General features: G+C 39.2%; 3 protein-coding genes across 3 annotated transcripts; 1 reads left to right on the top strand and 2 right to left on the bottom strand.

The window, feature by feature from the left end:
- The first annotated feature begins 3,084 nt into the window (after positions 1-3,084).
- LOC112182473 (ATP synthase subunit d, mitochondrial) lies at positions 3,085-5,393 on the top strand. The gene is made up of 5 exons (XM_024320964.2): positions 3,085-3,335; positions 3,750-3,831; positions 4,666-4,730; positions 4,836-4,922; positions 5,018-5,393. The coding sequence occupies exons 1-5, from the start codon at positions 3,165-3,167 to the stop codon at positions 5,117-5,119; spliced, it is 507 nt and encodes a 168-aa protein (XP_024176732.1). The 5' UTR covers positions 3,085-3,164; the 3' UTR covers positions 5,120-5,393.
- A 791-nt stretch (positions 5,394-6,184) lies between these two features.
- LOC112182472 (mitochondrial substrate carrier family protein C) lies at positions 6,185-13,210 on the bottom strand. The gene is made up of 7 exons (XM_024320963.2): positions 11,475-13,210; positions 10,705-11,122; positions 8,395-8,539; positions 8,142-8,257; positions 7,947-8,025; positions 7,024-7,257; positions 6,185-6,939 (listed from the first exon to the last, which is right to left on the bottom strand). Exons 1-7 carry the CDS (start codon positions 12,607-12,609, stop codon positions 6,586-6,588), a joined length of 2,481 nt encoding a protein of 826 aa, XP_024176731.1. The 5' UTR covers positions 12,610-13,210; the 3' UTR covers positions 6,185-6,585.
- Positions 13,211-17,236: 4,026 nt separating this feature from the next.
- On the bottom strand, positions 17,237-19,559 carry LOC112173955 (mitochondrial import inner membrane translocase subunit TIM14-1). The gene is made up of 3 exons (XM_024311646.2): positions 19,415-19,559; positions 18,371-18,543; positions 17,237-17,716 (listed from the first exon to the last, which is right to left on the bottom strand). Exons 1-3 carry the CDS (start codon positions 19,415-19,417, stop codon positions 17,560-17,562), a joined length of 333 nt encoding a protein of 110 aa, XP_024167414.1. The 5' UTR covers positions 19,418-19,559; the 3' UTR covers positions 17,237-17,559.
- Between the last annotated feature and the right edge of the window lie 6,652 nt (positions 19,560-26,211).

Genomic DNA, 26,211 nt, shown 5'->3' with positions numbered 1-26,211 from the left:
ATAATCATATTATTGCCCTCAAGTGAATTGTATAGACTCCCAAAATCAAAATGAATACACTACAATTATGTTCAATTGTACACGTTCACTTTTTTTTTTCTTTTTTTTCCTTCCCCATTCTGGAAGCTCACAGTATACCAAAAAAAAAAGAAGTGCTCTAGGCACACAGAAATTGCTCTGGGCACCCACCGGAGTTTGAGGTCGACTTAGCAACCAGCTCCGCGACACCTGCTACACAGATCTAGCGCGATCCTGATGCGGCGCTGGGCACCCGAGGTGGGGGTGCCGCTGGGAGGGAAGCGAGGGGAGGAGGTCAGACTATCAACGCCGAGTCGGAGTGCCGACGCTATGGTTCTAAGAGAGAGATCGGAGAATAGGGATGAGAATGTGGATGAGAGAGAAAGAGCAGATCGGGGAGGGAGAGAGAGGTCAGAGAAAGGGGGATGAGAGAGAAAGAGCTGATCAGGGAGAGAGAGAGGACGGAGAATGGGGGATGAGAGAGAGATAGGGATGAGAGAGAAAGAGTTTTTGGGGATGAATGGGAGAGAGAGAGATCGGAGAATGGGGATGAGAGAGAAAGAGCAGATCGAGGGGAGAGAGAGAGGACGGAGAATGGGGATGAAAGAGAAATAGCAGACCGGGGAGAGTGGAGAGAGACAAAGAGATGCACATGTAATTAATTAATTGAGTTAAGGGCAAAACTGTCATCAAATATTAAATTGGGTAAATGGAGTTAAAAAACTCTTAGAGCACTTGCTCTTGTTAGACTAAAATTGAGTAAGTGGTCACGGCCCCAAAAATTAATATTGAAATTTTTTATACATATATATTGTCTATAGTTTTAGAACTGTACTAATCCAACAACTACCCCTTTGATATATTATTCACACAATTTTTGTCGGTACTGCAATTCATAAGAATTGTACTGATTACAACAATGGCACTACTGGAAATTGGCTGGTAAATGTCTTTAAATGGATTCAAAAAACTACTCTTTCCGATACCCTATTGCTTCCTGTTATGAAAGAAACGTTTTGTGGGCTCTCACATCATCACCATCATAATGAGCTTGGTTTAGGAAAATAGTCTAGCTCCATGCCTCCATGGCTAAAGGAAAGAATATTCTTAATGAATGCTCAAGGAGAATGTGGTTTTGAATTAAGAAAGATCGTTGATCAAACAAGAAAGGTTAATTAAGAAAGACATAAAACAAAAATGACATTTGACCCTTCTACAGTGCTACACTTAATTAGTACTCAGGACAGAAAACGAAAAAGCCGTCAGAAAACCAAGAAAAAGTTTTGGCTTACCTCTCAAGATTCCATCCAATATTGTTGGTGAACAGATTCTGTCTTTTTCTTGTTTGTCCAATGTCCTTGGAGCTAGCGCTTCAAAAAATTAACAACAAAGATCAGTACGCCAAGTTTGAAGAATAAGAATACGCTAAGTTTAGATATTTGGAGTAGACTACTTTTTAATATTTGATATTTTAAACTAAAATTAAGCTATAAATTAATATTTTTCTAAATTTTGATATGAACTATAGCCCACCTCAGTCCATATATAGATCAGTAACAACCATGAAGGAGATTAGTTGTCGTAGGAATGAACAGAGATAGGGGAAGCAAATGGAGATGGTGATTTAGATATGATGATCCAGTGACTTTGTATGTTCACATAAATGGTTACATTTCTTTTCTCAAAAAAAAAAAAAATTATTACATTTCTTTTTAACTATTTCTTGAGAATGTTACCAAAGTCATTTCTAATTATGTTAAAGTTTATAACGACTCACCAACAAGAACAAGAGTAGTCAGACCATCCAATTTGACAAGCCACATGGCGCCAATAAGCAGGTTATTTTGAGCAGATTGGAACAAATGCAAAGATGTACTATTGTTGTATGTGTCAACTTCTCGTTGGCCAGTCTGATCAGTCCAATGGTCATCCGACCTGTACCTTAGTCAAGCCATTTTGATTAGAATTTAATTATTTTAGATAATTATTTAATTACAATATGAATTTATATACGATACATAATTATTTTTATATAATATGTCGTTATTAATTGAAATTTTATATAATATATAACATCATTTTAGAAAAATACTTTAGAGGGAAAAATTATGAAGAAAAGGATTAGTATATATATAATTATATATAGGGTTTGTGAAAAACACTGTTCCAATACGAAAAAAAGTTTTTACTGATTTTTTTTGACAATTTTCTTTTATTTTTTTCATATTTCTTTTCGTTTAAAAATTTGTTCCAATAGGTTACTATCAGCTGTTGAATTTAATCCATCGCATTTTCCTGGCTGTTAGATTAGAAATTATGTAATTATAAATTTACATTTTTTTTGTACCAATTAATCTTGGCTCTCCAATTCAAACATGATATGGGCCACACATTTTTTTACGGTTGGAAGCCCACAATGACTTTTGCACTAGTGGGGCCCACAACGACTTTTGCACTAGTGGGGCCCACGTGCCAACGACAATTTTCTCGCGTCTCCACGCATATCCAATGAGTTTATTTAACTTAAGGTTGTTTTTTAGGTCTTGTAGCATGACTACCCTTCTTCATCTTCTCCCTATGACACGTAACTGCTTTTCTAGATCTGCATTTAGGGCCCACCACATGTCCCACTGAGTCAAAATGGCTTTCGTCATTTTGACTCTACAGCATGGGCCGTTGAAGAAGATGAGAACTCGGTAAAAGGTATGCTCACCTAAGGGACAGTTTTTAAGGGACTGTGAGGGACAAGTGAAAGTAACGGCTGAAAATAAATGCACAATTTTAAGTTGTTTTAAATTCTGTTTTTATATTTAATACATGTGGTTGAGATGCCTCTGTCCTTCACAGTCCCTTAAAACTGTCTGTTAGATGAGCAAATCTGAGTTAGCCATTTCAGCTTTTGACTCAGTTAAGGGATTAAACTCGCAAAGAAATTAGAAAACAATGTCCATTTAAAAAAATAAGAAAAGCAATGAGGGTCACCCAGACCCAATTGCAAACCCAACTTCACTAGGGCCCAAACAACAACCCAAACCATAGCGATATACCATTTCAGCCGAAGCATTTTGTTGAAAGAGAGAAAGGGCATATCTGATCGTTCTGAACAGTTTGTTTGGCAAAGCAGCGAGAAAAAAGAGAACCCAAAAATGAGCGGCGCCGGGAAGAAAGTGGTGGATGTGGCTTTCAAAGCCTCGAAGAAGATTGACTGGGATGGCATGGCCAAGCTTATCGTCTCCGAGGAGGCTCGCAAGGAGTTCGCTTCTCTCCGCCGCGCCTTCGATGAGGTTAACACCACCCTCGAGACCAAGTTCAGCCAGGTATATCAATCTCTCGTCACCGAGGCTCATCGTTTTAGCCGAGATCTCTGTGATTTGCAGCTGTTTTTGGATCTGGGTTTCGTTGATTTTGTTGAATTAGGGCTCTGTTAGTGGTTTGGTGGTAAGGATTGAGTGTTTGGTGTAATGGGTCTGTTTGGTTTTGTTGAAATTTATCGACTTTTTTGTACTGATTTTGTGGAGGAGTGAGCTTGATTGCTTAGCTGAACTGTGTAGATTGCAGTTGAAGTTTTGTGCTTTTTTGGGGGTTTTTAGGTGGGAAATATTGGAGGAGGGTTCGTGTAGGGATTTATAGATAAATGCAGCTTTGGGGAGATTGATTATTGAATTCAATCACGGAGTTTAGTAAACTGGTTCTGAGTGTGGTTGCTGATTGTGAATTCTTGTTTGGTGCAGGAACCTGAGCCCATTGACTGGGAGTACTACAGGAAAGGAATTGGGTCTCGATTGGTGGACATGTACAAAGAGGCCTATGACAGTATGTTTTTTTCTTTAGACTTGCTGCGTGCGGTTTTTTACATGTTAATACTTCCAGTGCATCTATCGTGCGTTTCTTCAAGTTCTGTGGACTTGTATAAGGTTTTATTTTGCATTATGCAATTGGATACCGCTTTGAGCTGAAGGCTTGACACGGGGTACTTGATTATAGTGTGGTTATCTTGCACATTCTTTTGTGAGATACCAAGGGCCTATAAATGGGACCTTTATTGCTGCTGTTAGAATTTGAGTTTTCTGTTCTCCAACACTTTAATTGCTTATCTAGTTACAAGTATGTCTTCCATAGTTGCTTGCTTGTTTATGCTAGGTCAACATCAAAACTATAGGAACCCCTTCCCGATGAGTAGGGTTTATCAAAAGAGACTCGTTTTAAACTGAAATGATCACAGTGATTCTGAAAAAGAAAAAAGAAAAAAAAAAAGCTCTTTTGAACTTTAGTATGACTAGTGGAAGCATGCATTATTTTTCAATGATCTGTGGAGAGCTGAAGCTCTCTTCTAGATTTGTATAAAGTGACATGAAGTGTATTTTTCTGCTGCTGTAGTATTGTGTAAGCACTGTTCCACTCTGTTTTGGGCTTCTTGTCTATGTTCTCTCCTGGACATGTTATAACTGCTGACCTATCAAAGTTAGAACACATACATGTGAGCTGATCCATCACTGTTCTAATTTATTCTGCATAAATGTTGAGAGATATGAGTATACTTACCTAACGGAGGGAGAGACTGGGGGTTAGACTGTTAGCTTATTTTTCTATGTTATCAGTTTTATATATTCTTTTCCTAAGCTTATTTTTCTATGTTATCTGTTGCAGACGTTAAGATCCCCAAGTATGTGGATACAGTCACTCCCGAGTACAAGCCTAAGTTTGATGCATTGGTTAGTTTACGCTTCTCTCTCTCTCTGTGGTCCCCCCCCCTCCTTCCCTCTTTCTCTCCCCTTCCCTCCCTCCCCGTTTATCTTATATATGCATTTGTACTACAGTTGGTGGAACTAAAGGAAGCAGAGGAAAAATCTTTCAAGGAGTCAGAGCGCTTAGAGAAGGAGATAGCTGAAGTAAAAGAGTTGAAGGTAATGGATGATTCTTAATAAATAAATAAAATAAAAAATAAAGAACACATAGAATTAAGAATATGATTTCTCACATTTTTCATTTTTGAAAACAGCAAAAGATTGCTACCATGACTGCTGATGAATACTTTGAGAAGCATCCTGAGCTCAAGAAGAAGTTTGATGATGAGATCCGGAATGACAATTGGGGTTATTGATGACATCCAAGGCTTCAGGGCTTGGCAATCTTTCTTGAAAGTGTCATGTTTTCCCATTGTCCAATAATAAAGATAACCATATTGATTTTCTCTGTAATTTGGTTACTTTCGGTTTGATGAATGTGAGCTTTAAGAGCACCCCTTCAGAAGTAGGTCAATATATCTCCTTTACATTTACATAAGGCAGTATCCGAATTTAAGGAATGCTTCAATTATTATCCAGATTTTCACTTTGATGTGTTCAATTTCTCTCCCTTAGCAAACAAGTTTGGTACTGTTGTCCATTTAATCATGTAAATTCCTTTTATGTCAACTGACTTTAGAAAGAAGTGTCAACTGCAGATTTTATTGCAACCGTCACCTTATTCGTTGCCTTGATCTTGTTTGGACTTCGGAGGTGCAATCTCCCGTCAAACCATAGAGAATGAAAATCTGTTTTTGCATTCAATTGGAGAAGATATATGAGTAGGGTCTATGCGCCCCAAAATTTAATAAAAGGGACACACTTGTTCCGCCAAAACATTTATGGGGAAAATGGTACGTTCGTCATCTAAATCCTTTCATATAAGAATATGGTTTCGCCGGCGACAATGTCGTTAGCAAAAAATAATCTTTTTTTGCCCTTCTTGTCCATAACATTTTCGTCGGCAAATTCCTTCCATGAAAATCTCACGTACACAGTTCCCACCAATAAATTTTCATCGGCAATCTCATTTACTGAAAATCTTTGTTGCTTCCCTTACAAAATCTCACCTTTAGGGTTTAGGTACATTTTCAGGTTTTACCGTTTTAGGCTCTGAAAGAAAATGTCACGGTGGCAAAAAATCTCCCGTAGATTAATCACCAGCTGACTTGATGGAGGAGGCTCTGGCAGAGCTGAATTCCTGGTTTGATTGCAACCTTTATGTTCAGGGCTAAATCTACAAACTCTCTCCATGGCTCCAAACCAGGCCTTCCAAAAGTCCTGCCTTTAATATTCATGAAAACGTGACAACAATGCAGATATCAGAGGCATATTCGTCATGAGTTAGAATGCCGAGACCATCCAAAGAGAAACCAGAAAAGAGAAAGGAAAAGAAACTATCATTGAGAGAACGGCATATACATTTTCAAGTTTCTGCCTTTCTGGTCAAATGTACTATCAGAGAGAAGGGATGACAGGATAAACTACAAAGTACAAAATTGTGAACACTTGCGAGTACAAAAATAAGATCAAGAATGTACTTGCACCTGCCATCACTTGAGACCAGAAAAATTCCCAAAAAAGAAACCTATGACGAATTACAATGTCATACAAAAAAGCAGACATGTCGACAGATGGAAATTTCAAGCAATAAGCTGCTAGCAAATTCGGAAAAATGTCAAAATTTTCCGGCAGCATTCAATTGCTTTCATCTCAAAATAACTAGGAGACCGCTGTTGGTACATTTGAAGTAATGTCATTACTTCAAACAGACATATAAATCTTATCCAGTAGTGGCCACCTTCTTTTGCTGGAGATGTTCAGCAGCAGCTAGCTCGTGATTTCGGTCCATGGCCTTCCTAGCAAGCTCATAGCCTGCAAAGTTCATGGCACCCAATGGAGCAATCCAGAAAAACCTGGGCACCGCTCCTTTGAATAAGCCCAGGGGTCCCTCATGGCGGAGAATAGAGTAGGCTACAATTGACATTGATATAGGTCGACCCTGTGGAGCAGTCATCATTCTTGTTTTCATCACATCAAAGGGTGTAGTGACAACAGCAGCTAACCCGCCAGATAAGGCCCCAACGACAATTGTTTCCCACGGTTCCAACTCCCGCCCTAGAACTTGTTGGGCAACCTAAAACAGCATGAAAGTTATCATGTGAAGTTATTAACATAACTTTTAACAGTCAACTAAGTGATAGTTTGGAAATTACAGTACCTTTTTGGATTCAGCATAAAGCCCCATGCCAGCGACATAGAATGGAACTTCCCGGCAAAGAGTGGCACCAGTTCCACGGAAGAAACCTTTGAGACCATCTTGGTGCCAAGTCCCAACAAGAGCCTGCCCAACATTGTCAAAAAGGCCAGCCTGACACCGCTGCTTTAACACCTCACAAGGAATCCGGACTGCTGTTCCCAAAACTGTGCTACAGAATGATGCTAGAGATTGGACCTATACCAAGCCAAAAGATAGGTTTTATACTGTTCTAAAACAGCATTAGCAACTGGTGTATTAGACAAGCATGTTGCTGCTCATCGGAAATTCATACTCCCCTTCCTCACAGCAATAAGACATAAAGTTGTTTTGAGTGTTCCTAGTACATGTCCACAAGAAAGAAAGAACTGGAGATAGAAGCGGGAATCCAGGATAATGTTAGGACCCATTTACATAGGACCCAAGGTTTCAATAAGATATGGTCTGAACTGCTCTAATGATGCCACAATACCCTTTTTTCGTTCTTTGCATGGGGTGGGGGTTTAGACTCACCATACTTCTTAATCTGTATATTTTCCACTAAAGCAAGTACAGTTTTTCTTTTTTCCAGGCAGTAAAGTAGAACATATATATATATATATATATATATATATATATATATATATATTAGAGCGGAGCATGTGCAAATAGGATACAATACTGATGGCTGCCTTAGGATTATTAAAAAGAAACACAAAATGAACTTGTATTGACTGATAAAAAATTGAAATGGTTACCAAGGCAGAATAGATGCATGATTCTAGTTCCTTACGAGAACAGCACTTGAAGTTAACTAATCCAAAATAATGTGGTGAAGATACAAGAAAATCTGGAGATTCATGTGTCACAGAAAAGACAGTAACAAGCATATAGTATAAGAATCATACCTGTATATCTGGAAGTGTCGGAGCAACATTTATTAACACAAGTTTACTTGCTTCAAATATTCCAGTTCGCAGGCCATGACTGCAACGCCAAGAAAACACATCAGCCAGACAGATAGCGAATTACACAATGTAAAAGCTAAAAATTGCTTTTTAGTCTCCGCTATACTATTAGTAGAAGATGGGCATAAGAAAAACCTTGAAAATTGTCCAAGAATTGCGGGAACTGAACCCCTGTATAACCCCCGCACTCCAATCTGTGGAAGCTTCGAAATAATTTCTGGGAAGGTTAAGGTTGATGCTTGTACTCGAGTCTGGCAAACATAAAGAAAAATTTGAGAATGCCTTACAAATAGAACATTGTAAGCTGCAATGCCACAGAGTAACATCACTAATTACAGCAAATAGTTAACTTTTACACCAGTATAAGTTGCTAAGACAAAAACTTTGCCTTAATTGTGTCGACCGGGTGCATTAATGCAGTAGAAAGTGCACAAGAAAGGCCCCCAGCTAATGCAGATCTTAGTACGCTTCCAGCAGGTATTTCCACAGGTGGGGCAACAGCAACAACAGTTGCAGCCTCAAACCAAATACTCCTGTGTATTCCAAAAGAAGTTAATTCACAACTAGAAGTTTCCCACTAATTTGTGAACACTAGTCTATTGGAAATTCAAATAAATAAATAAATAAGCATGCACAAGTACATTATTTCTAAAGTGCGATTGGTTCTGCACAGCTCCTTATGCATGCGTGAATTCATAAACAGTTGCATATATTGACACCAATAATAGACAGACAGTATTTAAGATAAGGACAAAATACTGTTTACTCCCTATACTTATAGAATATCGACGTTTCAATCCTTGACGTTTCAATTTCACCTGGATAGTCCCGAAACTCTCTAATTTCACACAAAAGGTCCCTGCCGTCAATTTTCTGTCCAAAATTCCGTTTTCTTGCTGACGTGGCACTTTTTTTACACTGAAATGACTATTATACCCTCACCTTCTCTTTTTTTATTATTTATTTATTTGTTTTCTCTTTTTTTGTTTTTTCTTTTCACCTCTTCTTCTTCAGCTCTCTTTCCTCACTCTCTCTCTCTCTCCCCTCCCCTTCTACCTCCAAAGAAGAAGTAGCCGCAGCTGCAGCCCAAGAGGCGGAGCTGCAAACCTCAACTGAGCCCGCCGCAATTGTTAAAGAACCAAGCCCGCCGCAATTTCCAAAAGGTCATCACTGCTCGCCAAGAAGCCTTTCTCACCTTCTGCTTCCCGATCCAGGCCCGAAAAAGCACCTTGCTTTGTTCTCTAGAGTGGTGCTCTGTTCTTATTCTGGGATAGAACATTAGAGGGGCGGAGGCTAGAGCAAACCCAAGCAAGAATAGGTCGAGCGCCATCGTATTGAAAAGGCCATTCGAAATTGTCGGGGTCCAATGCATCGGCGCCTTCGTACCCCAAATCGCCCAACAGTGAGCACAGTGTGGCTCTGCTCATTCCCGATCAGAATCTCTCTTCTTCAGATCTTGATGGTTTTCAAATTTCAAATTGGAAGGTGAATTGATTTGGTGGAATCTGAGGTCTATACCTCAATGAAGCAGTCATGGAAAAAGAGACGAAGCAACTGAGCCGAGGCGTTCCTGTGCTGCCCGTAAATCCATGCCATCTTAGACCTCACGATCCACTCGGCCTGAGGACACGTGTTCCGGTAGAAGTCGTACTTGAGATTCTGCGACGTCAAGTCCGTCATCGTCGTCTCGGAGAAGAAATCGTCTAGGATGCCGTCGTCAGAAGCGAGAGAAACAAAAGCGACGAGCGGTTTGTCGGAGGAAGAGAGAGAGGGCTTCATGTTCGATTCGCCGGTTCTCGGATTTTTCAAGGAGATTCGCAGAGAGAAGATCACCGCCACGGCGAAGACCAGCCACATTTTCGTCTCGAACAGCATCTTCGTCTTCTTCTTCTTCTTCTTCAACGGCGCCGGCGAGCTCGTGAGGTCTGCAACGGCGTCGTTCTGGTTTGTAAAGGAGAGCCAGAGAGAGAGTGGGGGTGGGAGTGTGTGTGGGTTTGAAGCCTGAATGGTTGGGGTTTGCAGCTCCGGCCCTTAGGCTGTTGTTGCGGCTGCTTCTTCTTTGGAGGCAGAAGGAGAGGGGAGAGAGAGAGAATGAGGAAAGAGAGCTGAAGAAGAAGAGGTGAAAAGAAAAAACAAAAAAAGAGAGAACAAATAAATAAATAATAAAAAAAGAGAAGGTGAGGGTATAATAGTCATTTCAGTGTAAAAAAAGTGCCACGTCAGCAAGAAAACGGAATTTTGGACAGAAAATTGACGGCAGGGACCTTTTGTGTGAAATTAGAGAGTTTATGGACTATCCAGGTGAAATTGAAACGTCAGGGACTGAAACGTCGATACCCTATAAGTATAGGGAGTAAACAGTATTTTGTCCTTAAGATAAAATAGTTGTTTTTTGTGCAAACTTTGCCTTGACTCCAGTATGTCAAACATATTCTAATTTAAGTTTCCCTTAGAATACTAGACTCTTTTCCTTCCTAACATATCATTGTAAGTTGGGAATGTGATTGCCAGGTTACAAAACAAAAGTGCCAAAATAACATGAATTGGGGCATACAGCCTAGATCATGGTTTCCAAGGGGATTAGGGGATTTGGTATCTCTGGACTCAAAAATCTAAGAAATGAAGGACTCAAGAGTAAATATATGTGAGTATAGGCTGAAGTTTATAGAAATTAACTGAAGATAGAAATCCATCTTACCGAGGATCATCTTGAAGCCGATCAGAAGGCAGCAAGAGCATAAAATTCCTAAAATGTCCATAAGAAATAGATCCTTTTGTATCTGCATTGAGAAATCGCATCATAGCAACAGCATTGTCTTCATTAGCCGGGAGTCCTGCATTTTTAAGTGATGCCATAACTTCACTTTTTTGCAGTGTCCCAGATTTGCTCAGACATAGAGAAGTATACGCACGCAGAATGGTTGGTTCCTTCTGTTCCATTAAGGACAAAAACTGTTTCCAACCAAAAGATTTTGAAAATATGTGACTTCTAGTGCGACGCATGAACTCATGAGCATATCTCCGTGGCAATTTTCTCTGTCTTATGGCAATTTCGAGATCTTCCAGTGTAACTTGGCCATCACTATCTCTATCCAGTTCTTCAAAGAATCTCCTTCCTGGATACAGTTATGGTGTAAAATGGGTTACTGTCTGAAAAATAAAAGAAAAGCCTTTTACCTTGATAACTGTAACAGGAGAGAACATGTTGGATAAGGCAAAACCACCTATTTAAGAACTTTATTGACATGAATTATAGCAATAAGGTAAGGACAGGTGACAATGAACTGTTACCAATTATTATTTATATTTCTAGAGTTTATGGACACCAAAAAACAATCGTGTTCTTCATGTCATTGGAAATGTGCAAGTATAAATCCCCATTTCGGAAACTAATCTTTCATAGAAACAAACAAGAACTTCAACATGAAGCAACATGCAATTTCACAATAGCTACCCGAGACAACATACCTTCAGCCTCTGTGTATCTGAAGAAATCTTGGACGGAGAACAGTTTCTTCTTGTCTGGATAGTCTTTAGAGGACCGCCCCAGATGAGGTACAAGCTCAATTAGTTCTGTCAATGAAACTGTGGATAATGTGGATCTCAGACGCTCCACATTTGATAAAGGAATACTAAGTATATCGCTAGCAAGCTTCTGCGGTGAACTTCCTGCAGATTCTCCGCTGTTACTTGCAGTAACACCATCATCACCCTCTTCATTAACTGGAGATGGCACCCCAACAACGCCTGATGGCACTCCTCCCACTCTCGCAAATTTCAAGTTTCCCAAAAACCCATTTACTTCTGCTGTCCGACTTTCTAGCAAGCCAGTGACTACCCTGAAATGATCAAAGTGAGAGGAAGGAGGCGGCTGTGGGGAAGCATCACAAGTTTCGCAATCACTTTCTTGAACTCCCTGATCAAACTTCTGAAGATTCTGAGTAAGTTGATCAAAAACAAAACCTATGAAGCATTCTAGTGATACATTGTTTCCGTGTTTATGTGCCACACTTTCATTCCTAATTTCTCTGACATGATGGTCCTTGGACTCCCTCTGTTTCAAGTCACCCGAAACCTCTGGCCTAGAACACAAACACGCTCTATCCTCATCACTCATTTTCTGCAGCCGCTTCTTACCCATTTTAAATGGACCTGGAAATGCCTGCACAAAACTATTCACAAACAAAGACCAAGACACTGCAAACTGCAAGCAGTTCACACAAGACCCGTCCTCCTTTGCACAATCCTTCTCTCTCACCCCTCCATTCGACACCTCCCCATTTCCCGAATTCTGCGAAAACTTCCCAAGAAACGCCTTCATAGGAACCTTAATCAACAACCCTTTCTTCCTCTCCTCACCAACAGTTGCCACATTCTGACCACCTTTCTTCTTTCCCCCAAAGATCTGAACTTTACCATTCTTGTCACCACCACTGAATTGGGTAACCAATTCAACAGCATTTCCTCTATTCTTAGACCCTGCCCAGCAACACTCGAAGTCCCTGGCAGCTTTCTTAATGCTCAATTCAAGCGGCGAAAACGCCTCCTTAACTAGTTGAATCGAATTAAAAAACGATTCAATTGGGTCATTAGCAGTCACCATTACTCTGCAGCCTTAAAATTTTCCTTCAATCCTAACACAACTATCAATGAAATCCAAAGCCACTGATACACATACAAATATACAAAACCAACACAAATATCCTCCCAGAAAATAGCACAAAATGATCAAGTTCTTCAATGAAAAGCTTCAGGGTAATAGAAATACACTACTGGATTGCCTGACCGGATTGATGAGATCCCAATAATGAAGAGGTGCACCGATTTTTTCAATCCTGAACAGCAAAACCCTGTTCACCACATTTCAACAGCAATCCATTATGAGCAATCAGCTTCAAAGTTCATGTCTTTTTGGCTTTCCTTGGTTTCTTCACAATACAAAGTCTTAGCCTTTGCATTTCCAAAATGGATTCAAACCCAAAAGACTATGTGTGTTTCTGTGAAAAGGGCTTGGCCAAATTGAGTTAAAGATTCCAGCTTTTGTTGGGTTTGGACAAGGCTCTGTGTTTCATTGGGAACCGAGAGATTTGTGTGGGATAGAGGAAGAAGAAGAAGGAAACAAACCAGATAGTGAAGAACGTCTGTAGCTGAAGACCAGGCCTATCTATTTTTTTGTTTTTCCTTTTTTTTTTTAATTTGCTAATTTGTTTTTTGGAAATTTAGATTTTAATAAGAAAAAAGTGGGAGTGATTTAGTTTTTAGATAAGGAATGCTAAACGGATAAACTCATAAAAGCATACGCAAGGATTTGTCGGAGAGATGACACTGCAGCTTTGAGGTTTGTGGGTTCCTTCGGATTTGCCACTTGCCGGTTACTCTTTTTTTTTTTTTTTTTTTTTTTTTTAGGGAAATAAAATCAAGTTCTAATATATTACGACGTCACTGTGTCAAACTAGAAGGTTTCAGGAAATCACTCATAGTACAAGTTTAAACACAATACAGACTGCAAAAAGCAGCTCAAATCTCTTACAAAAAAACTAAAAACCTAAAGGAACCGCAAGGAAAAATAAAACTATCTAATCCTACACTTTTCAATAATGTGAACATTCAAGAAACATATATAGGACTAAGAAATGAAATGCAAAAAAAAAATAAATAAAAACAAGCGAAAAAAAGAAAAAACATATCTACACAACCCGAAACAAAGCAACTATAATGAAGCATTAATTAACACCTAAAGACCCAATGGCGTACGTCTCTACAAGCATCATAGCCAAAGCTTCATCGAGTCAATGTAGGTCTGTAACCCTAGCCATCTTGAGGTAGGGCGTTCAGCTCCTCCGAAGACGGCCCCCAATCATCTACCACTGAAGTAGGTGTAGACTTGGGCTTATTCCGGCGACCATGTGGTCTACCCTTCTTCGTTAGAACTTTCCCATCAATGACTGGGACATTGACTAAGCCTTCAGAAAACTTCAGGCGCTTCCCATCCTCAAGCCACTCCCACTTGCCGGTTACTCTAATTTGACATCTTCAAATATAATTTCAACCAAATTTTTATCCATTGCAAAACCTAGAATGAGTTTGCATGTAATTTAGAAGCTCTGCTTTCGTTGTTGTCTTGCTAAAATTACCTCGATTTTCCCAGCCATGGAGAAAGTTGAAATATTGGGACTTGGTTAACTCATCTATGTTGGAACATTAACTCATCTATTTAATTTCAGTTGAAGAAAAATATGCATCATGAAATGAGTATTTTTTTTAATTTGTCTGTCTAAGTGATTGATTTAGATAACAAAGCCGTAAGTAAGTAGGGGATGAGAGAACTTTATAGGTGCATTCTTTTGCACTTCATTGCCATATCGCTGCCACTTCACTTCGCTCAACTTCTTACCTTTGAGGAATGTCTCATGTTATATATAAAGTCAATTGAACCATGAAGATTGTAACTCGATGATGCAAGGCCGTCATGTATGGATAATGTGGATAGGCAAAAGGGTACTTCTAATGTATTACGTGTATGCATGTGTATATGCTCTCTACCTTTGATTTTTGAATCCATTGAATTTTTTTTTTTTTTAAAGAAATGTATGCTTCAGCCTTCATCAATAAAGCAAATAATAAAAAGTTTTGTGCTTTCACATTTTGATTATAGATAAGACTAGGCTATTAACTAATATTATATTTTCCACACAATATTTAATAGCGTTGGAAATACGAGCATCTTTTTATTTGAAATTAAAAATAAATTAAAGTTCATTAACTGACTTTTTTTTTTTTGGAAAAGGTTCATTAACTGACTTTAATACCCCATTATTATAGGGACCATGTTGAACCAAAAAAGTCCACACATGGAGGTTTCACGTATAAAACTTTGATTCTGAATACCATATAGTGAAAAATCATAATGGGAGATTCTGAGCTGTCTGCTCAACGCCTCAATCCTTATATCTATAAATATTGAATGCACTTAAAAAAACGTTTCTTTAAGTTTGGAATCTTTGGTACTGTCTTTTGAGGACTCAAAAGGACGATAACGACTGTAGTGACTTATATGCTGTTTGCATGGAGGCCATTTTCAATGGTCAAGATGAACCTCTTTTCTGTTTGTTGGCTTAATCATGGAGACGAAGTAATAACAGCCCTCGTTCTTCTTAGCAGCTAGTAACCTTCACCTTCGATGTGCTTCATTCGCCATGTTAAACCATAGAAATGATTTCTATTTTGCTCTCAACCAAGAGAATGTATGAGTTTTCTTCTTGGGCATGCAAACAAAGAAAATCGACGAATTCTTGGAGAATTTCGCATAGGCAATAATCGAACATTATGAAGTGTTCTGTGGCCAGCCATTGAATACTATGAAGAGTACTATTTGGTTTTGAACCATTGAACATCGGATTTCGGATTTTAGATTTCGGATTTCAGATTTGGAGATAAAACATGAATGTTTTGGGATACAATTGATACCAAAATCATCATTAGTCTTGAGGAAAAGAGAGTGAAGATTAATAAAACAATATGCAGAAGGATTAGATTCTACTTAACATATGATAAATGTCATGTGGGAAATGAGTTTTATGCCGAGCTTTTTCCAAGCCCTCTTCTTTGGCTTCTTAGATAGATATATTATTTTACAAGGAAGTTTAAAAGTGAGAATTAAGAATAAGGTTTATATGTTATATGAAACAATTTTCATGATCAATAAGGAATTAATCTAAACTAGATCAAAAGTATTTTCATTTTCACGTGGAGAGTATGAGACTCCACCAAATGTGTTTTTCATGATCAATACTCAAATCATTTGTAAGGCACAAATTTCTTTTACTAGCTGAAATCATATGATGATGGTGAACCATGGGATTTAAAACTTTTAGAAATCAATTAATCTTTCACCGCAACATATTCGATGTTTACAAACAATTCACAATCTAATATGAGATAGGGGAGGGAATTAAATGTCGAGATGATTTGATTTTGTATAAAAAACATATAGCTAACCTTTACACTTCTTGTGTTTTGGCTAATTGACCACTACACTTCAAATTAACACTCTGTTGCACATAATTAAAAATACTATATCGCATCATTTAGGCTTATAGTATAGAAAGAAATTTGACCCCGTAAAGTTTGTTTCAAAACAGTTTCATTTCAAAGAGGAATCACATTCACAAGCAAACTAGTAATGTTTAACATTCAAGGGTTGAAACTAGAGCTTCTATGTATCAATTCGGAACATGGAAATGAACATAAAGTTGATGAAACATGATAAATACTCGACACAAATTACTCCCAAATTAGTAGAATAGTGTAGACCTAGCTTCAAAAAGCAAAGAAGTAGTGTGTACATATGCTCCAAACTGTTATTGCTGATCACTATTCATAAAGACTCCAAATTTATACTAGTCATAAGTTTTGCATTGACAAAAGAGGTTAGACCGGATTAGCGGTAGTAGTTTTCCTGCCACCATATATTCCAATGTAATTTACTAACTCTAAGGCTGATACTTAGCTTTTTCATATTCATCTCAAATGAGAACCTTTACCACTTATTTTCTACAATAGCATTTCTAGATTTCTACCTCATCTATCTAAGAGTTGTTTTTGCTTCTCTTTCACTTATATTTCCAAATAAATTTCAAGTTTTAATATGTTAATAAACTTTATATGATGTTCAACTTCTTGTTGTTAGACTCATTGCCAGAAGCTCGGAATATAGGAGGGACTGCAATGAAAGACAACACACTCTCCCATTGATTGAAAAGCTCATGCAGATGGCTTTTGCAAAGTTTGAAAACTGTACAGGTCCAGGGAGAAACTGTGCTGCCCAGGGAGTCTACTACTGTTACAACTACATCAGTTGCTTGTATCAAATGCTTTGGCTTGATAATCCCTTCTGCTCACTGCATTTGCTTTCTCTGATTGCGAAAGTTCCTCGGGATATATGGATAAAAGAAATAGCATCTTTGTTTTGAAACTCGAGATAGCTCCATGTAATCAGTAAAATTCAAAATTTAACTGTATAAGGAAGCGTAAAAGGTATGTGCAAATGGAGGGGATGCAATCAATCAGGTAATACAAGCCCAAAATGGTATCTGTAACAGTTTCTAATGTTAATGCATGAGAAATGTTAGAGCCATTACTCCCTGACATAGTACCTTCCGATCTTTTTTGTGCAGTCAATTTGGGAGATGAAATATATGGAAAATTGACAATGTGTCCTTCATATGAAATTTGGAGATGATATGTATCAAAATGTTTTTCAAATGGAATTGTAAGTACAAAAATGTCATAACACAAACAGCCTTCTTTCAACCTTTTGGGCTTCCAATATTATACAATTCAACATAAAAATGCCCTACAATTCAACATAAAAATGCCCTATCTGGTTTTTAACAAAATCTGAACCTACAGCACATTGACTGGTGGAACACTATTTCTAACAATCTGTAACTTATGGGCGACCATTGCTTGCTTTATGTGAACATTAATGAAGGGGGGTATTATTCTACTGTTGAGCACACCTACTCGATATCTGAGGGATTGTCAAAATGGATCAAAATGCTGATCCACCACCCTTTGTTTTCCTAAGCATCACATCTTTAGCCTCGTTGATTTTAGAAGCAAGGTAATGACTACCACCTGCATCAGGATGATTTGCAACCATCACTCTTCGATGTGCTTCCTTGACCTTGTCTGGGGGCGCACTCTCCCTGTTAAACCATACAAATCCATTACACTGATATTCATACAAAGAACAAGAAATTAACAGGCAAGGCTTCACTATTACTGATAATGAGTTTTATTCTATTTTTTGGCATTTATTTGTGTCTTTTCCGGTGTTTGTTATGCAATAGGGGGTGTAACTAAAAATCTTTAAGTTTCAAATTTCAACTGTCAGTCTCTCTCCCCAACCTTTTCTATCTTCACTATTTCAGAGCTTGAAATTCTTATGACTGTAAATCTCCTAGAACAATAAATAATTAGGATAATTGACTTGAGAAAATATCTCTGTTTCATTTTGGTCAAAGCCACAAAAATGCATTGAAGAGTGTGGAGTTCTAGATAGCAGAAAACAGTTACCAAAGAATAAACAGAAAAGCATCTATCACCAAAAAGAAGTATTCATCAATTTCTTGTGATTTAGAGGCTGATTATTTTAACAAATCCTTAAAATTAGAATGCATGTCTACAAACACATTTGAAACTAACAGATTCATATGATTGACTACAGAAGATTATTCAATTTCAAAAGTTTTTGAGATTATATATCTATCTGTCCCCTTAAGATAAAAAGCAACTATGCTAGGATTAGCTTCTATGTTAAATGTTTTCCAATCTGCACTCATCTAAAATATCCTGCTTACCTGAGACCAAGAATCTGAGCTGCTTCCCTTCTAGTCATAGTCGGCTGAAAACCACCTTCAAAAAATTTACGCATTTTAGGTGGTCGTGCCTTGAATGCTTGCCACGCCTGGATACCATATCTACCAGCAAGAGCAGTGGCTGCTACTGCAAGACCAGCAAGAAATGGTGTAGCCTGAACATCTAAGAGTTAATTAACTCTACCCAATTGCAATATGAATTCAAAGATCATTTTTAACTCAAAATCAGTTTACTTTTTTTTAAATTCCACATGAACTCGTCCCAACACAGGCACACTCCAATTTGCCCGTTGGACCATTCCCCCATGTCATTACAAAGAGGCGTTGTCACAAGTTTACGAAAAACATTATAAAATGGAGATTGTACAGTACAGAAAGACACCACCACAAGCCCTAAAGAAGGCACTAACCATACAAGAGTTTTAAAGAGTAATGAAGACGGATAATTTGACTCAAATGCATAAAAAGCCGACTCCAAACATAATACCGGAGTATACTCTTTCCTAGAATATGAGCATCTGCTCGTTATCAGACCATTCGAAAGATTGCATCTGAAAGCCTGGACATTTTATCTGAGATTCAATCCAAACTGTCCTAATCGATAAGACAACCTTATGAAGTGCTTCAATCATTTTGCTTTTATGATTGAACTTCTGTTCTACAACCCAATAAAGATGAACCTCCCAAATACATTTCCAATAGTTCACAAACCCAACGAAACTCTCAAATCAAAACAACTCCATATTGTAAATTCAGGGCATATAATAACAGCACAACAAAATGAGTCATATCTAGCAGAAATCCCACTTTACCAAATACCAATCAACCAAACAAAGGGTATTGTTTGCTCTTTTCATTTCTGAACTAACCCTATATGATTTTAACAAACAAGATCGAAAATTTCAACAAGAACTTAAATGAACATTTTGTGAACCCTAGTACCAAAATCGAATCAAACTGGGTTTGGGAAAGAAATGAAGCATAATCACACATAGGAGGCAATGGGAAAGATAAGATTTTGCTCACCATTTTGTTCAATGTTTGGTGTCTGAGCTTAGAATCCGGGGTATCATACAGAGATCTCTGGAAGCTTTTGGGCGCTGGAAGAGTTTGGGAAGAGAGTCTGTGTTCTCCAGAACATGTTTTAAGGTTTAGGTTAGTTCGTTTTCTAATGAGGTTGTCCAATCATATTGAGACACGTAATATAGAATTGGCAAGTTTATACCCCCTCATCAATTTTTCTTTTTCTTTTTATTTCTTAAAAACTTCAAGAAATACTTGAAAAAAAAAGAATTGTTTTTGTTTTAGAGAAACGGGAATTGAGAGAAAATCGTTGTGTATTCTCATTGATAATAGGGGTCTCTTTATATAGAGGATTACAATGCATAGAGTCTGAATCATACAAGGAAATGTAATCATACATTGAATAAGAATCTCTAGAGTTTTCTAATTAAATTATATTACCACTAGGTCAAGTACTCTAGAGTTTGAGCCAGACACAAAATAGGGATTTACTTAAACACTCCCCCTTGTGTCGCCCAAACACGGTGTTTCTCTCGTTGCCTCGCTAAAAACCTTGTCGAGTAACAAAAACTCAGTGGGACAAAAATAACCTCGGTTGAAGGGGAAAAATAGTACAACACACCATTCACATTTCGAGACCATACATGTAGACACCTCCCCCTGATGTCTGCATCTCCCCCTAATGACTACGGTCATTGGAGTTCGAATAACTTCCGCAAACAATACTACCAACATGTTTCTCGAAAGTGGAATTTAGGCAATGACTTAGTGAGCAAGTCTGCCATATTGTCCTCAGATCGAACCTAGTTCACTTTGACCTTGAGGAGAGTCTGTTGTTGCTGATTATGCTTGGTGTTGTCGCTTTTGATGTAGCCTTGCTTCATTTATTCAAAACAAACAGCATTATCCTAAATGCTCGTATGCTCATCTGTGGTAGACTTCAAACCACAATTGTTCAAACATGCGTAATTATGGATCCAATCCATAAACATTCATGAACCACTTCGTGAAGAGCAATAATCTCTGCATGGTTCGAAGATATAGCGACTAAGGTCTGTTCTGTAGACCTCCAAGATATCACGACCTTTTCCCATGGTGAACACTTAACCAGTTTGGGAATGACCTTTATATGGGTCAGAGAAGATACCTAATATCAGCAAAACCTTCCAAAACGCATGTCATTTTGGGTGGGGATAGTGGAAGCAAGCCAGTGTTGGCGGCGTTCCTGGTGTGTGATGGGTCCGAATCCATCATCTCTCTGTAGGGATAAAGCATGCCCATATCAATCGTACATCTCAAGTACTGAAAAATATATTTTTTCGCCAATCCAATGGCGTGGCGTTGGCGCACAACTATACCTTAGCTAACAAGTTCACTGTAAATGAGATGTCTGGTCTTGTGCATTGATCTAAGTACAATAATGCGCCTATTGTACTTAAGTAAGGCACTTCTGCCTCTAGCAAATCTTCGTCGTCATCCTTTGGATGAAGAAGATCCTTTTCAGGATAAAGACTACGGACGATCATGAGGGTGCTTGAAGATTTGACCTTGTCAAAATGCCTAAGCATCTATCGACATGATACTCAAGTTCCAAACCGAGACATAATCGTGTTCTCCCAAAATCTTTCATCTCAAACTCAGATTTCAAGTGTTTAGGGGTTTCCCTTAACTTTTTAAGGGCTTCCGATGATCATGTCCAACATGAACAGCGATAGTATCCGAAACTTGTTATAGAAACGCGTGGGCATATCTCTACCCAATCAAGTAGTCACTTTAGTGAGCGTTTCAACCTCTTTGTAAAACTCGCTCCGTGGTCTAGAGCCACTTGACTTGGGTAAATGAAGTTCACCATGAACCTTCATGTATATTCCTTATCTAGATCCCTATAGAGATACGTAGTGACTACATTTGTAAGCTGCATAATTAGTTATTCGGAAATTACCAAACTGATAGAGTAGTGAAGTGCAATGACATCCATTACGAGAGAATATGTCTCATCGTAGTCGATTCTAGGGCGTTTTTATGAGAAGCCTTGCGCCATAAGGTGAGATTACCATCTCTTTTTCTCATCACGCTTTTTAACGAAGACCCATTAGTCAATAGGTTTTATGTTAGGAGGTGTTGGCATCACTGGCTCAAAAACCTTCCTCTTCGTTAGATAATTTAACTTAACCTGGATCGCATCTTTCCATTTAGGCCAGATTTCTCTATGTTGACATTCATTCATCAACGGAGCGTGGTTCGATATCATCCAACTCAACAAACTCATGCGTAACGAAATGAGCTACGACATCATCAGTTATGATGGAGTTTCTATCCCATGTCTTATGTACACTAGTGTAATTTTCATAGAGCTCTATATTCTCAGGAATAGGTTCTGAAGTTGAGGCGTCCTCCAACGATAACCATAACCTGGAAGATACTCATGAGACGGATTTTGAGTGTTGATGATCAAAGGATTGGAGTGTGCCAAAGTATCCTTTGAACACACGGGCCTCCCATGCATCCTAGCTAGGGCCATGGCCTATAACATCGAAGTGCCACTTTCTTTGGCGTTGGCGCCATACCTACCTCCGTGTAGGGTGGTGCTACATCCTCTCGTATGGACGTACTTCCTTACAGGCATGTTTGCAGCATATTTGCGTGATCTCGTCACTTTAACAGGAATTAAGATGAGACATAGTGGGGACAAACCATGACAATTCCTGCCATTCCTGCTGAACATATGTGTTCTTATCTCCCCCTAACGCTGAGAAGATTGTCTCATTAAAGTGATAACCGGCAAATCTAGCTGTAAGGAGATCGCCTAACAAGGGCATTAAGTGGCGGACGATTGTTGGAATATCAAATCCAACGTAGTTGCCCATTCATTTGTAAGGACCCATCATAGAGCGTTGTGGCGGCGCAATTGTCACATAAATGGCACACTCAAATATGCGTAAGTATGAAAATACTTGTACCCAATCACTAGCTGTAACGCAGAGATAGATTGAGTGGCAGTGGGTCATAGACGAATTAGCATAGCTGCATGCGATATTGCATCACCCCAAGCGGATATAAGGAGATTTGTGAGCATTACCAATGTCCGGACTACCATCGTAGTCGTTTCCACAAAACCATTTGGGTGTGTTCATGGGAATATGATGTCCAACATCAGTCCCATTGCAATAACCATCAAAAGTCTTCGATGTAAACTCTCTAGCATAGTCAAATCCAATTAACTGAATAGGATGATTCGGGGAGTGAGCCCGTTGTCATATGATATGTGCTAGGAGTGTAGTATAAGCAAAATTACAAGTGGACATTGCACAACACGTGACTAGCATGTTTGCGTGTCAACCAACATCATGAGATATTTAAATGTTCGCAGGTTGGTTGAACTAGTCCACATAATCCCCACGGATTTTATGTAAGAACATATTGAGTATTTTCATATCCTTTGCATAGGACGGTCTCAGTCCTAATTTCCCTAAGGAATGAGCTTTGTAAAATGAGCAAGAGGCTTTAGAAGCAATCAATGAGAATTTTGGTTGGGTCTGAGCGTCTGAAACGCTATTTGAAGCAAGTTGGTGATTGCAGCATCACCTAGGGCGCCATCACCATGATTACGCCATCCATGGAGTCATGGATAGGGACTGCACTAGCCAAAGGCTGGTGGTGGGCGGCGGCAATGCCAGAGGCAGCAGCGTCGGTTACACTTAGTCCATAAATCAACTTTTGATTCATGCTTCGCTTCGCTTCGCTCGAAAGAAAGGATGTCCATGTGAAGTCTTTAGTAGACGAATCATCATATCATGACTAGGATGACCTATCCTATCGTGATAAAGCCAATATGTGTCTAAATCCAGGATATCTTCTCTCATAACTTTATTGGATTTAATAGCTCGAATAGTGACATAGAGTTCACTAGAGAGATACATAAACTTCTCTAAGATGCGCATTTATTCGTAATCATTAAAGGTATTGCAAAGGAACTCATTTCCGTTCTCTACATGCGTTTTGGCATAGAATTCGTTGACTATTCATAGGTGCGATTTTCCCTAAGAGAGTAGAGAGTTTCTGTGACAGTAATCAAGGTACCAATTGGCAAGGGGAACTTGGGCTATTCCATGTCCTTGAATTAATATTAATGATCCAGCTATCGTAGTCACAAAGTAATATGCTCAGAATCAAACTGGAGTCATAATGAAAAGAACTCGAAATTTTATTCATAAGCCAACGGAATACATCATTGTCTCTTAACCATTAGGAGAATCTAATCCAAATGTTAGCTAATGCAAAATAAAGGTAGTCGTTTGACTTCTTTCGGTAACTCCAAAATAAATATGACCAGGTGAGTAAAGAGATGTCGGTGGAGCAAGGCTCGCTTAAGTACCACTTATCTCAAAACCTTCCTAGACATCATACTCATTTTGGATGTGCCTATGTGAAGAAAAACTAAACCAATGACATTTACTACAAAGCATATGGCAATTGCCTATTACATCTCTTAGAAAAATAAAGACTTAAACAGAATTGGCGATCTATTGATTCTAGCCAGATTCGTAGTCTTCAACTCGTCACTCTAGATCATCTTCTTGACCTTCTTGTTCCACATAGTGAGCTTCTCTTGCTTCACAATATGCTTTGTAGGCGGTGATAATTTCTTTACGAGCTCTACAAATGTGTGCCCAATGACCGGATACTCCACATCGAGAACATACATCTCTTTGCTCAGACTCCATTGATTGAGGCGCTTTGAGAGCGTCATTTAGATGGCTCTTAGTGTTGGTGACATCACCAACATGGCCAGAGGCGTTGCCTCCCTCTCTCTTTCCACGTTAACCTCTTCGGCTCCGTGTTCGCCTATTTTGGCGGTTACCTTCACAAGTAGAGCGACTATATGGACCAGAATGTCCAGAAATATCCCTAAAATTAGGGTTTCGCTCTTGGCCCCCTCTCTTAGGGGCGCGACTATAATTGAATTTAGAAATATGCTTTATTTCCACGGATCTCGAATTATAGTTCTTCACAAGGATGTTGCCATGCTTTTCAGCGACATTCATAGCTTCAATGAGCTCATGAAACCTTGTGATCCGTCCTACAGTAACATCGATTGGATAGTTCTTAGCAACCATCAATGTAGAGACGAGGAAGGTAGAGAGAGTGTTCTCAATCAACATCGCATCTGTGATCTCTTTACCACAGAATTCCATTAAGCATTTAATGCGAAGTGCTTCCGAGTTGTAGTCAAGAACTGACTTAAAATCACAGAAGAGGAGGCTATGCCATCTTACTTCTAGGTCAGGAAGCAAGGAGTCACGGACGTTGCCAAATCTTTCTTTGAGTGAGACCCACAGCCTTCTGGGGTCTTCTTCATTCATACACTCGTACTGGAGTGAATCATTCATATGACGAGTCGTTAGGATGATGGCTTTCGCCTTATTTGCCTCTAAGGCTGCTCTATTTGCTTCCAAAGCTTGAGCTTGCTCAACAGTTAGCACGTCCTGGCTAGGCTCGAAAATCATATCCAGGATTCCATCGGACTTAAGATGCTGGCGGACATCACGAACCCACCTGTGATATCCAGAGCCAGTTGTTCTCAATGGAGCTAAAACCAATTTGTTAAGGTTACTCATCTTGAAAGAGAACAAGAAATTAGGGTTAGTTTCGGAGCGTAAAAGGCTACCATGAAAACATATAAAATTTCTGAGCGTAATCTCTTCTAAGAAATTAGGAATTTCTGAGCGTAATTGCTTCCAAGAAATTCAATTCCAAGAGTTATTAGATTAGATCGATCATAAATTCAAGTGGTCGATCATAAATTCTCTACAAACTCTAAGTTTAGAGATCTCAACAAGCTCCAAGCTTGGAGTGAGCACGAACCCCCACAGTTCGGCTTAGTTAGGTCTCCCCTATGATGAAGAAGGGGGGGGGGTAGAAGAAGGGAGTTTGCAAGTCCCCGAAAAAAAGTAGAAAAAGAATGAAAAACTTCAAAAACTGGAACTTTTAGTAAAACATACCTCTTAAGATTGCAGTACGTATTTGGTCCTTATCGTAGGATTTGGAGATGAGCTTCAGTCCTAGTGCAAGCAAGCAGACTTATAGGATTGCAGCGCGGTCGAGGAGTTGTGGGGCCGCAGGTTCCAGGAGTCGCGGGGTCGCAAGGTGGCTAGGTCGCGGGGTAGCGGAGTTGCGAGGGCTCGGTAGATCTCGACAAGGGCCTGTGCGGGGCTGCTACGGGACCGTGCGAGGATGCTGCAGAGCTGCTGCGGGGAAGGCGAGCGTTCAAGAGGGCAGGAGAGCGTGCGCGGGGAAGGCGAGCGTTTGAGAGGGCAGGCGAGCGTGCGTGGGAAAAAGCTAGTGTTTGCGGGGGCAGAAGGCAAGCAAGGCTTGTGGGCGCTGCAGGGGTAGCGAGGCTAACCTGGTAAGGTTAGCATTGAGTTGCAATGCGGGGGCTGCGGGGGTAATGGTAGCACCGACGAGGCTAATCCAGTGAAGAATTTTTTGGTTTTTAGGGTTTTGATTTTTAAGGCTAGGGTTAGGGCTCGTGCTGATAACTTGTTTTAGAGAAACGAGAATTGAGATAAAATCACTGTGTATTCTCATTGATAATAGAGGCCTCTTTATATAGAGGATTACAATGCATAGAATCTGAATCATACAAGGAAATGTAATCATACATTGAATAGGAATCTCTAGATTCTTCTAATTAAACCCTATTACCACTAAGTCAAGTAATCTAGAGTTTGGACGAGACACAAAATAGAGATTTACTTGAACAGTTTTTACTTTGTAGTGAATCGGCTTTGTAGGCTAAA

This window comes from Rosa chinensis, chromosome 1, assembly GCF_002994745.2.
Source record: "Rosa chinensis cultivar Old Blush chromosome 1, RchiOBHm-V2, whole genome shotgun sequence".
Lineage (NCBI taxonomy): Eukaryota > Viridiplantae > Streptophyta > Magnoliopsida > Rosales > Rosaceae > Rosa > Rosa chinensis.
This window is presented reverse-complemented; position numbering and strand designations above follow the sequence as displayed.